The 17155-nt window shown below is 37.5% G+C and overlaps 1 protein-coding gene across 1 annotated transcript; it reads right to left on the minus strand.

Moving 5' to 3' along the window:
* Window positions 1–2608: 2608 nt before the first annotated feature.
* On the minus strand, window positions 2609–9329 carry LOC109044703 (uncharacterized). The gene is made up of 4 exons (XM_019062536.2): window positions 8991–9329; window positions 6388–6543; window positions 5598–5756; window positions 2609–4280 (listed from the first exon to the last, which is right to left on the minus strand). Exons 1-4 carry the CDS (start codon window positions 9214–9216, stop codon window positions 3664–3666), a joined length of 1158 nt encoding a protein of 385 aa, XP_018918081.2. The 5' UTR covers window positions 9217–9329; the 3' UTR covers window positions 2609–3663.
* Window positions 9330–17155: the final 7826 nt, after the last annotated feature.

Here is a 17155-nt window from a genome sequence, read left to right on the forward strand (position 1 = left end):
CGAATCAATTACTCACAACTGAAAAACTTTAGTTTCATCTCCAACCCTTTTTTGGGACCTAATTTAGCCGGAAATATGTCCCCAGAGGAGCATGAGTTTTATGCAATTCAAAACGAAAATTTATGTTTTGGAATTTTTCTCATTGCTGAATTGAGATTTTGTGTTCAGGTCTTGAAGTATCTGGTGAGAAAAATCGGACGATGCTATTAAGTTTTTGAACTTTAATGAATAATATTCTTTCATTCGCCAGCAGACATTTGCTTAAATAAAGTGAATTTATGTTTAATCGTTATAACTCGTAAAAATGGCCTCTTCGTCGTTAAATTGGCTTTTATTAAGAATTTCATTAGGTTGCAGATATTAAGAGAGTAATCGTAGTCTTTGAAGAAGGGCGTAAAAATATCTTTCAAACTTCTGTCAAATTTCAAAACACATATGAAATATATTTATTGAATCTTTTATCCCACAAGTGAAAAGAACACACGCACGTTTTTTTAGACCTGGGAATTTTTTTTTAACTGAGGATCTGAAAATTAAAGGTGATTACAAAATAAGATTGACCCTATTGAAAGCCTATCACTAAAGCTCATATTTGTAGATTGCGAGCTGCATGATTAAGAGGAATAAATTGGATCAGATGATTTCGAATGTAATTTCAATTTATTGAAATCTGTACCGCTTTGGGTTGGCAGGTAAAAAACGAAAATCATAACTGAACATACAAACGTTAGGTAATAACTGGAAGTAACACTATTAAAACGCTGTATCTATGAAAAACCCAACAGTAAGGCCAAAAGGCTGCGAGCAACTATTACAGCTCCGAAGTTGCATACATTGCCTATCGAAAAATTGAAGGCGAACTGATCGGAACGGGTGAAACCGCTACGGTTATGAATATGAGCGTGGCCGATATGTTGCAAGCAACTATTACTGCTTCCAAGTCCCTCACATTGCCTATCGAGATATTGAAGGCAACTAGTCGTATAATGTGATAAAGAATGTGAGGGGAATTAACCCAATAATACCCCGAATGATGCATAGGGCTCGCTAACTTGAAAGGATCCCTGACGATTTACAATTGGACGTATTTCTACCAAACGAAACTATGTGCATTGAGACATGAGCCCTGAGACCCATAAGAATGTAAGCATAACAAGGGTCACGTCATGATGTACATAGTTCTGTTTGGCATAAATACGCCCAATTAAAACATTCAGTTGTACAGCTATTAAAGGGGCCCAAAAGGCGGGGTCCTAAAACTCGCTGGTTAAACTAGGTTGTCGTTAGGCAATGTTCAAAATATTAATGCCAAATGTTTTGGCCTAAAACGCGATGTTGCCGAATTGGTCTCCTGCTTGCCGGTCATTTACTGTTCCTGCCGCTGACGTCCGTTTGAGGCCCGGAAAATGTTCGGGAAATAACTCATGCGTCAAAACGATAAAAACAAGTTTGCACTTAAGCTTTTAATGACATGTTACTGAAAAAAGTTGACAAGAGTGCTTCTCTCGATAATCGCCTATCTTTTAAAATGATGAACTCTCCGATTACCGCTCAAAGTCCTAGCAAATGGAAATAAAACTTGCTACGACGACTTTGCAATTTAGCATAGCGACTCTTTATAGTTCCGAGCTGGCGCTTGTAGATGAAAGAAACATCAGGTAAAAATTATAAGAATCTAGTAATAAACTGTGTAATTCTTGGCCTCTTCTTCGTGGCCAGCAAGACGCACTTCGTAACTATATCTCTGTTAATACAATTACATTATATAAATTACTTTTTTCACATCAATTTATGTATTTATCAATCTTGGTCGTTGGGTATGTAGCCAAAGTGCTAAAAAATGTGCAAGCAATAACTTACATAAAAACTATTTTATTCAATTATAATTTTTGGTCGAAGCTTTTCGGCACAATTTTCATCGTCAGGACCTTTAAAGTCAAAAAACTATATTCAAATACACTTTTCAATTAATAAATAAAAGACTGACCTATCACGGTGCCGAGTTGGATCCCCCCCCCCCCATTATTTTCCGATATTAGCCATACGCGCACGTGCACCTATTTTGCAAAAATTGCCAAAGTTAGGTGAGATTGTCAGAGTTCATTTTTGAGTGAATGCGATACCAAGAATATCTCCCACACAAATTTCTTCTCGGGAATTTGTGCACAATTGTGATGAAAAAAAATTTCCCCTTTTCCTCCCTGGAAGTTACCTAAGTTCGGCGATTTCCAGACGATGGAACGTAACAGCATTCCAACTTGAAAAAATTCCACTCGTAAATCATATTTTCACTGGGAAACTTACGGGACTGCAAAATCTCAACAATCTTGTGATCCCAGGATTGCAAGCTCGTGAGCGCTGTTCGGAAATGGTGTACACCAAGACTGGGGTAGGTTCGACAAAATACAACTTACCTGCGACTTGAGCGCGCACTGTGGTATACGTGTAATGTATGAGGTATCCTGCAGACTTGTAAGGCGCTACTCGGCGTCGCGCCAGCACCGTGCTTTACGCGCAATGCATGAAGTATCCTGCGGTCTTGTAAGGCGCCAATATGCTTTCCGCGCCGTGCGCGCTAGCCCCGCGCCGGTTGCACTGTGTTGACGGGATTATTCAAACATGTAGCGTCACCGATATTCAACTTATGGTTTTGTTGTTTTTGTACAGTTTATTATTTTATTTTCATTTCAAATGATAAAACATTACATAGAACCCAACTAATTTCCTTCTCTTTATTTACATATTTTCACAATATAATTTTAAATAGAAGCATGCAAGTGAAACTACTTTTCCGTGTATGCTCCCTCGTTGCTCAGTGATGTATTGGTGATCATTTGGACTACATTTTGCTATTTGGAACCACAATTTCTGGCTCATCTGCAAAAAGACTTGTGTGCATAAGAATACTAATCGGTACATGCGTTGTTCCTAAATAAAGCCAGAAATTGTGGTTCTTAATTGCAAAATGGAGTTAATTTAACTTTGGTACGCACTTTGTTGACTGGGTTTTGATTTAATAATGGATAAGATGTTTTTTAAGGATTAATCACAGCGTTCTGCACATCTTTTATATAACTTGGTTCGTTGCCAAATTTATTTCTGTTTGCGTTCATTCAATAGTTTTTAACAGGTTCATAGGTTTAAATTGTGTTTTTCAAAATATAATAGGATAATCTTGTATGATTAATATTAGCTGAATTATTCATATATTAAGAAGTAGGCAAAACAAATTATTTTTTTAGCTTTATTTATATACTTTGGTGGTTAATTAGCTTATGTAATAAATAAATACATTAAAAACAAAAAAAATATAAATGTATTATACATTCATATAAATAAATTATAATTGGACTAAATTTTACAATTCGGAACTATTAATTCCGGCTCGGTTTAAAAAAAAGAAACGTATGTGCCATCAGTTCCTATATGCACATAAGTGTTTTTTCAGATGAGCCAGAATTTATAGCTCCAAATTGCAAAATGCAGTCCAATTCTTTTTGAATGCCGTGACGATTTGAACTGCATTTTGCAATTTCGAACTATAAATTCTGGTTCATCTGAAAAAACACGTATGTGCACACGGAAACTAATGGCATATACGTTGTTTTAAAACCGGGCTATAATTTATAGTTCCAAATTGCAAAATGCAGTCCATTTACATGTCTATGCGTTACTATACGGCTCCGTTGCCAGGGAAACGCCATGTAAATCCAGTGGACGCTGCCGTGCTCTCACCTCTGGACTTCTCCGAGGACTACTTCCCGAGCTTATCCGTGGGCTGCCTACTTCTAGCTCCCTCTCTGTTTCCTTCTCCTCTTCTTCGAATGCAAGTCTTTGTGAACTTTCACGTTTCGACTGGGTGTTCTGGGCTACTGTCCTCTTCTGCCGTGCTCTCCACGACCTCTTTTCCGCCTCAACTTTACTTTCTTCGTCGTATGCCACGCCAAGCTTATGAAAACTATCAAACGCCAATTTCCTCAGGTCCTCGCGACCGTAAACCTGCACTCCTTCCACCTTAAGTAACTCAAAGACTTCCTTCCTCTTGAGCTTCATGTTCATCTCCCGAAAATCTCCGAGCTGTAATCTCCAAAACGAGAACAGGTCGGAAAGCGGCTGCGACAACTTGCACACACATTTTAGGTTCGTGAATATGCATTGATTCTCTATTATTAGCTCCTCCTCCGCAATCGTGTGGCTTACTAGTGTCCTAGGATCAACGAAGTAGCCGTAGCTATCCCTGCAGTGATGCCAGCATTCCCTCCATTTTTTTTCATTGCGATCTAAGCAAAAAAATAATGCCATCAGGCAGAATTACGGTAATCTCAACCGTTTTAGAAAGAAGAAAGACAACGAATTCCTGGAACAATTATTCCTCATAATTATAGCGCAATAGTTAGTCTACGACTGGTAACATATGTCAGATACAAACGTATACCAAAATATGCACTGATTTAACCGAAATTAGTTCAAATAATTGCATGTTGCCTGAAATCCACTTAAGGCTCCTTAAAAGGCAGAAGAAGTTATTGGTTTTTTTTTTTTTTTTTTTTTTTTTTTTTTTTTTTTTTTTTTTTTAAATTCTCATATAGATATAGAAATCATCTACGTAATGTACGTACTCGGAGCAGCACTACGCAAAACGTATCTATCTACATATTAGAATATTTTACTAGCAACCAAAATGAATCAACTGGCAAATATCACCCTTTGACTAAATTCAATGTTTCTAATCAATGAAATGAGTCAGATACATCGTTCAAATCCAAATCGTTCTCCATCTTGGAATAAACGAACATTTTGCATAATATATCTTTTCGAAGAGCTTATTTCGTCTCTTCCTAGAAATTTGATTCCATTTTGCCAAACACTGTCCAGTTTGTACTCCGTCTAAAGGTGAATGGGTCACTAAACCATGAACGAATTTTGACTTGCGAGTATAGTTTTCTGAAGGAAAATGACGCGTAGAACACGATGCGCACATTAAAATCGAGAACAAGTAACTCAATAACCGAGAAATGCGCAGTTCAAATCGCTCAACTTATACGTAAATTTAAAACGCCCCGGTTTCGCGCCGCGCCGAATGATGTCATCCGGCACCAATCAGAAGCGGGCACGGGTTTCCACGACTTCCGTCAAATGCCTATCTACTCTTCGTATATGAAAACAATACTAAAGTCAAAATTATATATTTTGAATTCAAGACTTGAATCTCATTCATATGTTAGCTGTAATAAACGAGCAACAATTCCATATTGAAACACGTTTTATTTTAACAAACATCAGAGGCAAATGAGAGAAGATTGTGTGAGGAAGACAGTGTATGACTACCGCAGTGCGTCAACACTGTCAGTTTCCCGCCATTCGGGTGCGTTTGAAATGTCTTGCAGTTTTTAGATTTTTCAAAAGCGGGTTTCTCCGCGATTCCGGCTCCATAAAAATGCGGAAAAATCACCACGTTATCTGCTCACATCGTACTTTCAGAATATTCAATAAAATAAACTAAGTTTAGTGACCCATTTTGATCAGTTCGAAACCCTGCACATGATCTTAACTTTCTCTTGAATCACAAAAACTTAAAAAGACACAATATTACTCACAACTTGTTCTAGACTCGTATGCTCGCCGAAAGTCTTCAGCATCGCGTTTCTTTTGTAGTTCCTCCTTTTCCTCTTTGCTAAGATGACTATATTTTTTGGAAAAGACCGACTTGAGTCTACTTGAGATGGATTTATTTAGCATCAGCCCTGACGCAGCACCTGAGAAGAAAAGGCAAATATGAGGTTTACTTAAATTCCATTCAAAACCCTTATACTTGTTGAGGGCAAATTGGACTGCATTTTGCAATTTGGAACTATAGATTCTGGCCCGGTAATAAAACAACGTATGTGCCATTAGTTTCCCTATGCGCATAAGTGTTTTTCCAGAAGAGCCAGAATTTATAGTTCCAAATTGCAAAACGCAGTCCAATTGTCAAATCAGGCATTTTGTCAAATGCCTAGGCAAACAGTCAAATATTCTAAAGACAGAAAATTCAAGAATGTTACAAATTGAAACAAGTTACTTTTTTCCAGCTCCTGATGAGGAGGTCCTACTTTTAAGACTAATAAGGTTTCAAGGTGGAGAAATGGTGTGGACCAAGCACTATTTTTCCACCTTGTTACATACAGTATTCGGGTCATTTCTTAGTGATTTTTTTCCTCACTAATAAGGTTCCTTTTCTCTAATTTCTAACACACGGATCACTCAACAGTTCAATGTGGTGCCCTTTGGCTCAAAACAATTACATATTTTGATTTAACTGTTAGCATCAGAGTTTGGATTTGTTTTCCCCCTGTAAAATTTGGATTCCCAGATTTGACTCCTCTTCGGAGCAAACGATTTATTTACCCTGTCGCGGCGTCTCGGTGTCATCAACAGTCGAGCCTTCAGTCCTGAATGATGATGATCCACCAATGGAAGCTGAAGATTGTCTCGTACGGGAGGAGAGGTTTGAAAGTAAAAACGTTTTTCCTCTAGAGAGAGAGTGCGAAAATTTCATAGCCTCTAGAAGGAAAAACAGATACGTTCAGTAGAAAAATAATGATTAGCGAGTAGATAACTAGGGATCGTTCAAAAATTACGTAACGCACTTTTCCGGGATTTAGCACCCCCCCCCCCCCCCCCGTGTATATCGTTTCGTAACGCAACCCAGTTCCCCTTAATAATCATGTAACAATTGAGTTTAAAGAATAAACATTTTAAATAAGTTCTGCTCAGTGACAAAATTAAATAGGTGCAGTAAATTAACTGTACTGAGGTAGCATAATTAATTGCTTTGTAATTTAAAGCTTGGATGACGGAAAGAATGAAGAACTAATTTTTTGGGGTTAAAATAGTACCGGGATTTAGCACCCCCCCCCCCCCCGTGTATATCGTTTCGTAACGCAACCCAGTCCCCTTAATAATCATGTAACAATTGAGTTTAAAGAATAAACATTTTAAATAAGTTCTGCTCAGTGACAAAATTAAATAGGTGCAGTAAATTAACTGTACTGAGGTACCATAATTAATTGCTTTGTAATTTAAAGCTTGGATGACGGAAAGAATGAAGAACTAATTTTTTGGGTTAAAATAGTACAAATCTTAATATTTAATTTGAAAAATAGAATGAAATTGTGAATCAACCACTGTACTAATTGCGAGGGGCGTTGGTTCATTTGAAAGGTGTTGTTCTCAATGCTTCGGGAAAACTATAAATTATTTTCTGGGGTTCGTCCCCGATTTTTAAATCCCTAAAAACTCATAAATTGGATGAGGGGAAGTGGGGGTTTTTTGTTTTTTGTTTTTCGGAAAATTTTTGTTGCTACGCATCTTACTTTACTGTTTGCTATCTTTTTATCAGCTGTTTTCATTCAACAATCATCATTAAGTGAGGTTACTTCCAACACTCAACTGCCATCAACTTACATTTTTCTTTTCCCGCGTTTTTTTTACGCTTTGTCATATTATCTTCCCGCGTTTTTTCTTTTCCAATTTTACCCCCAAAAATTGGCTCCATCTTTTTCCTATTTCCAATTTTTCCTCATCAAGTCAATAACCTCCAATTTTTTTTCTCATAACATTCATGTGAAACAGTAAGATGAAGAAACTGAAAAAAGAAAAAAACTTCTGAAACAGAAAATACGGAGAACGGAAAGAAGAAGGAACAGGAACAAGAAGAAGAAGAAGAAGAAAAAGCGGAAGAATTGGATAAAGATAAAGAGGGAGCAGAAAATGAAGAAGAAAAAGAAGAACAAAAGAAGAAAAGAAAAAAGGAGGAACGAAAAAGGGAAGAGTTGAAGGAAAAATTGGAAAAAAGCAGGGCAGAAATCGAAAAAGAAGAAGCAACAATTAAAAGGAAAACAGAGTAAAGTATTTAGAAGATAAAAAAACCGATACCTACTTAAAACTTAGTTTAAAAACAAAGATAAAAGCTTAAAAAGAAGTTTGTATGAAGGTTTAAAAAAAAAATTAATTTAAAGTTTACAAAATAAACTTACAATTTTTGAAAAAAATTGTTATATTTATTACTTCAAAGAAAAAATTAGAACCAATTCAAAGACAAACCAGAAAATTAAATGAAAATAAATGAATAAAAAAAAAAAAGACATGTGAAAGGGAAAGGTGTGCATGAAAAATAAGGGGCTGCGAAGCAGCCCCATAAGCCCCTAGTTAATATTTAAGTGAAAAATTGTTATCCCTTAAAATCCTAAAAATCGTCGGAAACCGCTGTTGAATATACACGGGAAAAAGTGTTAGGAGTATTGTCCCCTAAAATTGCAGTACTACCCAATTTTATTGGATGATATGGGCATTTCCAATTGATTTTGGTAGTACCGCAACTCAGGTTGAGGTAAGTACCACAATATTTCAGTTAGTAACCTAATTTATTCGGGTACTACCACAATTAATTGAAAATGTCCAAGTTGGGACTTAACACTTATCGCTTTTTTCCCCTAAGTAAAGGTGGATAAAATTTGGGGAATTTTAAAGATGGTATGTCGAATAACATCGGAGCAATGAGGATGATACATATTTTTATTTTTTGTGTTTTTTACCAATAGAGAGGGCAGAGAGGGCTAATTGCCAAACCATATCGTACTTCCAGCTCATGAAAACAGGTAATTTTTTCCCGTTCTATTTAGTTTTAAAACTAATTCCAACAAACGAAAAAGGTTGGCCAATATTACCTTTTTCTCCCACTTTTTTTTTTTGCCAATAATAAAGTTTGTCTAATATTTTCGTTATTCAGTGCTTCCTGAATAGTGATCCGTCACATCAACAGACTTTTTTGAATTCTAAAAACATTTACTCTCTATTTGATCGTATTTATTGTGGATTTGCAGAATAAGACTTTGCCCCACATTTAACGATATGCGTAGCATGACGAAGCTATTACCATGTGGAAATTACAAATTAATTGAAAAGAGGCAGGACTGATGGAATCATTGATTGGAATTTTTTTTACCAACCTGTGAGATGATGAGATAGAATTTTTAGGATAATGATGTAGTAAAAGAGGGCAAAAATGTGCAAAAACTTCATGGCTTCATTCAACAGCGGGCATTCAGCAGGGTTGAACGTCAAACTTCGAAATAGTAAGCGAAATCTCCAGGTCCAAAAGGTGTGTCGAACCCCTCTTGCTGCACTTAATATTTCGATGATCTTTAACAATGGTCGGTTAAAAGTAAAAGACATGTACTTTCAACAACACGGTAAAAATTGAAAATCAGTGTATGTGGAAGCGGAATAGGAACTAGTGCTCTCTTTTCAGGTGACGATGAGGCAAAACAAGTGGCTTTAAGTCAAATTGCGCATGATCCACTTTTCAATTTCCACTTATCAATGATTTTAAAATTCCAGTTCGTCATCGCTTCTCTGGCGTAAGGGCGTAGTTCAATTTCAGCATGAGCATGAGCCCTAGAAAGCATGCATTTATATGTAAAACAGAGCTCAGATGGATATTGAGATACGCTCTTACACGTCAGAGGGATCCAAATTTTTCTCCGGAGGAATATTACCCATTTGTTCGTAAAAGTTAACACGCTATCTCGTCATAAGTGGCTCGAACAAAAAATAATTTTGAAAAAACGTTTCAAATCTCTCGCTAAAACACTTCCATTGCGTTTGCAAATGCATTGAAAATTTAGAGCTGTTGGAAGAGCCGCGCAACATCAATGTTCCTCATTTTTACAATTTTACGTCATGGAAATTTTTTATGTTACGGAAATTGGTTTCAGACAGCACGGCTATACCGTCCCTAAAAGCAAACGCTGAATGGACGTTTGAATTTTGTCTCATGACGCCCGGATAAGTAAATTATTTGATTTGGAGGAAAATATCTTATGTGACGAATACTTTTACCAGAATTTTCCAGAAATTCCGAGTTGCATGGATGGATTTAAACGGAATCAGCCAGACTACATTCCACAGTGCCTAACTTTCTTTTCATATATTATCTTTTTAACAGACCATTAAACTACCCGACGCATGTGAACTTTCCCTGAATGTAACCTAGATTACGAATAATGGACTCAGAAATTTGCATGTTTCAATGTTGCTTCGTTTTCTGATCCAAAATAAAACAAGCAGTGAACTCCAACACAATGTGTTGATAAGGCGCGTCATTAACTCGAACATATCAAACCCCTTTAGTTTTCATTAACAGAGATTTCAAAAAAGGCAAGCAGCACAACAAGAGAATTCACGATCCAACACTGCAAGGTCAACGACGCACCTTGACCGTGTATTGTGAATCTAGAAAGCTATTCGAACAAATTTAAGTTTTTTGATCTGCCTCAAGCAAAATCTTATCAGATTCTTGAAGAAAAGTGCTACGGAAAAATTTAAGCGAAGAAAGGAAAAATTCTGTCGAACTCCTAGAAGATAAAGTCGATTTAAGGGTATTTTGGGGCTAAAATACCCAAATCACCGGTATTATAAATCCCGTTATATTATTGAAAAGAAATTGACTCGATATAAATGCAATTGTATTAAATATGTCTTGATTTTGTTATTTTAAACGTCTTTTCATGCACACTCAAAAAAAAAACTACGGCCCTGTGACCCGGTTGCTCTGGACACTGGTGATCCCGGCGTTAACGCGCTGTGCGCCAGCTAGTACTGGACCCAGCGGCCGGTGTCCCGTGGACCCCGCGCGGCCTTCATGGCCGTAAGACCGGTTAGGAGCCGAGCGTAAGTTACGGGTTTCAGGATCGGAGCCAACCGCTTCCACGGCCGTTGGCAGTGAGGTGAGATTCAGTTTTCGGAAAATGGCGTCACCATCAGATTAAAATTGAGACGGCTACGTGTATATTCGCAGAAAATTATAATATTTTACGTCAATGTTATTCAGTGCGTGAATTTAAAGTTGCCGCCAGCCTTGAACATTTTCGGGAGCGATCGCAGCCACCACTCAGCGTTGTTTATTGAGGTTAGAATCTAGTAAATTGCTTGTCATTGTTGGTCATTGCTCATTACGTGTGTTCGTTTTTCGTTTAATTTTGGAGGTTTTCGATATATTTTCTTGATTCTGTGCGGTGCACGATTGATTCTAAAGTTCTGTGTGATAACGCTTGTCAAATACTTTCGGAAATGCGACGAGAGTGAAGTGAAAATTGTCAGTTTTACCTACACACTGAGCTCATATCCTCTCCTCCTGTAAGTTCGTTTGCAATTCACTTATTTTCCCCCTACTAAGGGAAAGAACTTAAATCCAAGAAAAGCAATCAATTACCTGCCACGCATCTTCCCACAGAGTAAATTACCGCCACACTAAAATACTGATAATGTAGACACAAGAATGTCTATTTACCGATTGCAACTTCATTGTGCCACCTTTGCTTGCTCATAAGATTGGGTTGATTTTTTATTCCATTTCAATCTAATCTCTGGCTTATACTTAAATGTTTTCAATTGAGAGTAGGTAGTATTTCACTCTCCGACATCCAACACCTCCCTTCTCTGTTGCCAAAATAGCTGTCCGCCAGCGGAAGCTATAAGCCAATCTTGCCTGCGTTGATTATCCGATAAGAGCCAGTGCAAACATTGTTGCTGTGAATATCTCTCTGATTCCATATCCCAATTCTAGGGAGCTCAGTGTACTGTAATAGTGGTAAAATTTTGTGTGAATCGCGCTTCAGTTTGCTGAAGGGAAGATCTACAATTTTAACAAGTGTGACAATTTTCGGTGGTATATTTCTTCGCTAATATTTTGTGGAAATTGTATCCGGTAGTTATTGCGGAGAGTTATATCTTGAAGTTTTGTCAACTTTTACTACTGAATTTACACTTTGAAATATTCTCAACCTCATTTTCAAGATTCTGAAGCTTTTCTAGTCGTAAGGAGTAAAAATCTGTAAGTACCTAGACCTACGCCTGTGCTTTTCCTTTGTTAATCATTTGGGTGATTTCCTACTTTGCATTCGTATTTTTTATTGAGGGATGAACCAGGTTTTGTTTTTGACAAATGCTGAATTCTCATTGAGTGAAAGTAATTACATTTATTGAGAACGGGCTGCCAAGTGATAAAAATGATTTTTCAATTTACATTTTTCGCTGCAATGAGTTTTAGCAATTTATCATACCTTGGACAGTCTGTTCTACATTTAAAATAGGTAGCATGAATTTTTGATCTATCTACATTTGTTCCTTCCAGTGCTTCCCCAGTGCTTTATTTATTTCTACGAAGGCTTGCAACATTAAAGTTAGGTTTTTGAAAATTTCTCTTGATATCTCTACACGATGAATAAGCTAACATTCATATGCTGATTTTCTTTCTCAATAAGCATCATCTCTTCTCTAAGATTCATCTCTTTTCTCAAATTGACTTGCTGAACTATCAGCCAAGGAGTTCAAATCTCTCTTGATATCTGAAACATGATCAACAAGCTAACGTTCATATGCTCTTTTTCTTTCTTAGACATTGAATTATCCATCACTTTCCTGAAACTAAATTGTTATGAACTATCAACAAAGAAATATATACCTATTTTAAAAAGAAGGAAAGAAAAAAAATCTTGTTCAGAAATTGACACAAGATAATTCATTCAATGTTTAAAACTTTGCTGGAAAGTTTTTCTTTTCTAAGTATGTACTTTAATGGTGAATTTTCAGCTGTAGTTCCGAAAAAATCCACCACGTCGCGGACAGCGGCGGCGCGCAGAGCTCCGGCCGTCCAGCCCGTAAGTAGCGCCTAGAGCGCAAGCTGCCTATGCCGCTCGAGGCCGCGACTTACGGTTTTCATGTCCGTAGGACTCCGCATCGTCCCCGCACGTAGCAATCCGGCCGTCAGGCGCGTAGGCGAACGGTAGTGCCATATAGCCCATCCAGTCCGTGCTCCAGGTCCGCTGCTTATGGCCTCCACGGCCGGAGCTTTTTTTGAGTGCAAAGAAGCTCAACCATGTCCATGCTTTATTCATTCATGAATTGAAAGTAAGCAATCCACATCCCGAAAAACTACCGATTTGCCGTAAAAAATCGCAGAAACTTGATATACCAGGTCGATGTACCCACTCTTTGAATTTACCCATCAATTTAGTGAGTGCACGTATGTGAAAGTCAAAATGCTATAGCCATTTTGGGTGCATTCATTTTTCATGAAACAATTGTAAGTAATTTCAATCCCGAAAAACCATAAATTTTCCGTATAAAATCGAAAAAATCAAAATATGTCGACTCCCTGACGTGAAAATTAAATTCTACGTGTGAAAATACTTAAGTATCGATATGCTGAACAGGATGCCCGCCTCTCCTCGTAATTTACAAACCGTTCCTATACTCATCTCAAAATTTTTCTCAGAGCTTTGTGTTATTATCAGCTTCCATTTAAACCCCGGTTTGATGGCCAAATTGGCTGCCCAAAAAGCAAGCCATTTTGAAAGGGCTCTATGAGAAATTCGTGATATTATCAGCTCTCAGGAAATCACCCCATGGGTAAAATTGCTGGTATAAATTTTCGAGTGCTTAAAATAATCGTATTCAAGAAACTAAGGCATTAAACTATGGAGTCAATTTCGTTTTAATAATATAACGGGATTTACTTGTCTTCAGGTCAAAACTCATACAAGGATTAAGCCCCTTGCAAGAGGCTAATTTTTTGTAATTTCACTCAATTTTTTCTCCTTTTTATAATTGAATTGCTTGTCACATTCTGAGGTCAATCATATTAAATTGTAATTTATACATTTCTTTTTTTCCCCCTTCATTTTATTTTTTGTTTGGAGAAGTTTCGTTGATTTCTTCGGATTTCGAATACTGTAACTTCTCTTCTATTTGGCCGATTTTTATGAATGAGACCTCTTTTAATTCGTGTTTTAACGGAGAGTAAGGAAAAAATTGCTAAAAACTCGCGAAACATTTTTTTTTTTTGAAAATTGGACGAATCCTAGCGTGACGGTGAAATGGTTAATGAAGCGTAAGTAATTGGGCGAGGGGCTGAGGATCCCGGCCTCGCTTGGCGACCGTCATTAGCTATTGTTCGTCGAGACGCCGACGCAGTGATCAGGAGCGTGGGGAAGACAGGGGTAAGTGGATTCCTGTATGAGCCACGTTTAGCTAATGGTCTAATGAGTCTCGAGGCTCATCACAGATTGCACTTACACAGATTGCACTATCAGAGCACGGGTATCAACTTTTGAAAAGTATAACCGAGGTTACAGATCTGTCAAAGCAACGTTTTGAACAAAAGGGAGGAGTTAAATTCTCATTCCGAGAGTGCCGACCTGCTCAGCCATCCTCGAATCAGTTCGCTTGATTCTGCTTATATATGCATATTTTAAATCAGCGCGTCGCATTCTTAGGCTTTTTTTAAAAAAACCAAGTAACGTAGACTCTTGGTATTCACTGCACATAAACTAGAGACCCCCAGAATGAGAAACAACTTTAAATCATAATTATTGATGGATAAATAAACTTTTTACACGCTTTGGAAAATCTCAGAAGTTCGCGGTAGTCACTTTTCGGTAAGGAACTAAGGGACTCGGTTATTGTATCGAGCAGGGTTCGAAACGATCGCAAAGGCGGTATACTACGTATACGCGCCAACATCGGAGATAATCAGGCGACGTCAGACATATTGAGGCTGATTTCGGGAATATCAATCCAAAAAGGTAATCAAATTCTTTAAAAAATTCAAATAAAAGTTTAATCATGGGGTTTTTTGATCATTTTTATTTCATCAAAAGATATTTTGCAACTCCCATTGGACGTCACTGGTTGATAGAACAATGTTTCTCAGCACGGCAGACGGCAGATGACGTCTGAACTTTAATTAACAAGAAGCCACAGAAATTTTTGGCTTTATTTTTTCCCGCTAACTTAAATTAAAAATCGGTTGATGGAAAAAAATAGAAAATTGAAAATGAAATTAAATCAATTTCAACAAGAGAAAAACTGGGAACCTTGAACCAGTCAGATTAATCGTCATTCAGATAAGCAGAGATTTCTACGGAGAGTTGTGTTCTATAAGTTTTTATCTTGAATATTAGAATGCCGTGAGTGAGCGAGGCAATGGGAAAAGGCTTTGTTCATGACGTGGAGACTTTAAAAGCTTTTATCTTCGTTAATGCAAAACACACGTGTTTGAAAGTGGCTTTGTTGATTTTCTCGAAACATTTCCTTTGAAAGTAACCCAGTAGAAAATGTCCTGCCTTTCATGTAGAAATCCGATGCTTCCAATGCCTCATCCCACTTGATCATTCGTATTGCACCGAATACAGTGGACGAGTCAACAGAAGAGGTCGGACAAAATTTGGAAACTTTAAAAGCTCATAACTCTGTTTATATACAATTTTGGGGTTCTAAAAGTGGTTCCATTCGTTTCCTCGTGAAATTTTCTTCTGGATTTACCCCTTAGAAGTTCAAATGTGACGAAATAAACATCAGAATTTGCAGTTTCAGTCAGAAGTGTAATGTCCGACCTCTTTGTTTGATTCGATCCATTGTGTGCCGGCAAGGAGTGTGGGAAACTTAGGGACACAGCGAAAAATTTCCATTTAAATGCATGTAGAATAGTATACTTATTTAGGCATACTATCTCGACTGAGTGTGACTATTTATAATCGATTGAAATACACAAATCACAGTAAACCAGATCAAAAGAATTGCTATTGAAAACGAAAGTCTCGGCAACTATACCAACATTTTACCTTGTTTCGGCATGAAAAACCATCTGACGATAAAATCAGATCTCTTGCATTGCGTGTTAAACGCTTTCTCTGCTAAAATTGATGCACTTTAAATATTTCTGGGAAATTTGGAAATAATCATCCAGCGTTCCTGAAAATACGCACGTGTGTGCTTATTTTTAGTAATTTTAGGAAAGGTTGGTGTGTGATTGCATTTCAGGGAAGGTGCTCTAATTACAGAAAAAATTTCAATCTTGCTCATCACGCGCACATGACTATGTTCATTTTATCATCGATTAAGCATTGGAGCTACCGAAAAAATGTAAAAAAAGAGTTTCTACTAGAAGAGATCTAAGTTGGCTCCCTTCTGAGATGCTCGAACACCTGAATGTAAATCATCCATGGAGATGTTGCATGTGTGAGGAATTTGCAATTTGACAGTTGATTCTTATGTAAAAGTTCGCGAGAAACACGATGGTGCCACTGTTTTCTCTGAAATTAACTCCCAAGCTCAAAAAAAGCTCTCAAGTTGAGGCCAAAATGGAGGGGATATATATCCCACGCTATCCTGAGAGTCCACCTACATCAAGACAAACTCTCCATGCAAAGATAGGGAGCAAATATATTGACAGGGCTGCCACTTTATTTTGGGACTCTAAAACTGAAAACACGGCATCACTGCCGATGTATTTGCTCCCTATCTTTGCATGGAGAGTTCGTCTCGATGTAGAGGTGGACTTTCAGGATATCGTGGGATATCCCCTCCATTTTGGCCTCAACTTAAGAGCTTTTTTTGAGCTTGGGAGATGATTTCAGAGAAAACCAGTGGCACCACCGTGGTTCTTGCGAACCTTTACATAAGAATCAACAGTCAAATCGCAAATTCCTTACACATGCAACATCTCCATTGAGGCACTAGATGCAAAAAGGGCACTTCTTGGTTGCAGTGTTTCAGAGTCTCCTCTAATATTTCATTGATTGTAAGAACTGTTGACTGTTGCGTCCATTTCACTAAAAATTTCACTGAATATTCCTTATGATTCTCCAATTTTCCATGGAAAGAATTCTGGCAAAATCACCCATTGAATTCTCGTCCAAGGGATTAATTAGCAACAGAGATTCTGAAACACTGCAATCAAGATGTGCCCTTTTCGCATCCAGTGCCTCAATTTAAATTCAAAATTCTTGATTGAATAAATTGTTTTTGAAGAAAATGTGTTGCATACATTAAACGTTAAAGGGAATGGCAGTGTTTATTCAGATCTACTAACTCTACTCCTCTAAACCTCTTCTCAACTATTACCTCCATTCCCTCAAAAATTGCGTTAGTTTCCTTCTGATAAAAAATGCGGTCCAAAGTTCGCACGCGGGAACATGTGTCTTTCATGGATATGATAATCCGTCAGAAATAGTGGCTTTCTCTTGCAAAATGTAGCTCATCCGCTATTAAATCGCTATATACCGGGCGTGCGTCACCTAACAGATGAGAGGAAACAGGAAACACCGTAGAA

Source organism: Bemisia tabaci, chromosome 10, assembly GCF_918797505.1.
Source record: "Bemisia tabaci chromosome 10, PGI_BMITA_v3".
NCBI lineage: Eukaryota > Metazoa > Arthropoda > Insecta > Hemiptera > Aleyrodidae > Bemisia > Bemisia tabaci.

What these genes read in the sequence shown, in the direction of transcription:
- LOC109044703 (XM_019062536.2), bottom strand. Translation starts at nt 9,216, where the DNA reads ATGTCTTTTACTTTTAACCGACCATTGTTAAAGATCATCGAAATATTA. An exon ending in TCTATCTCATCATCTCACAG is followed by an intron (nt 6,544 to 8,990) that starts GTTGGTAAAAAA and finishes TTTTCCTTCTAG; the next exon opens with AGGCTATGAAATTTTCGCAC. An exon ending in CACCGAGACGCCGCGACAGG is followed by an intron (nt 5,757 to 6,387) that starts GTAAATAAATCG and finishes TTTTCTTCTCAG; the next exon opens with GTGCTGCGTCAGGGCTGATG.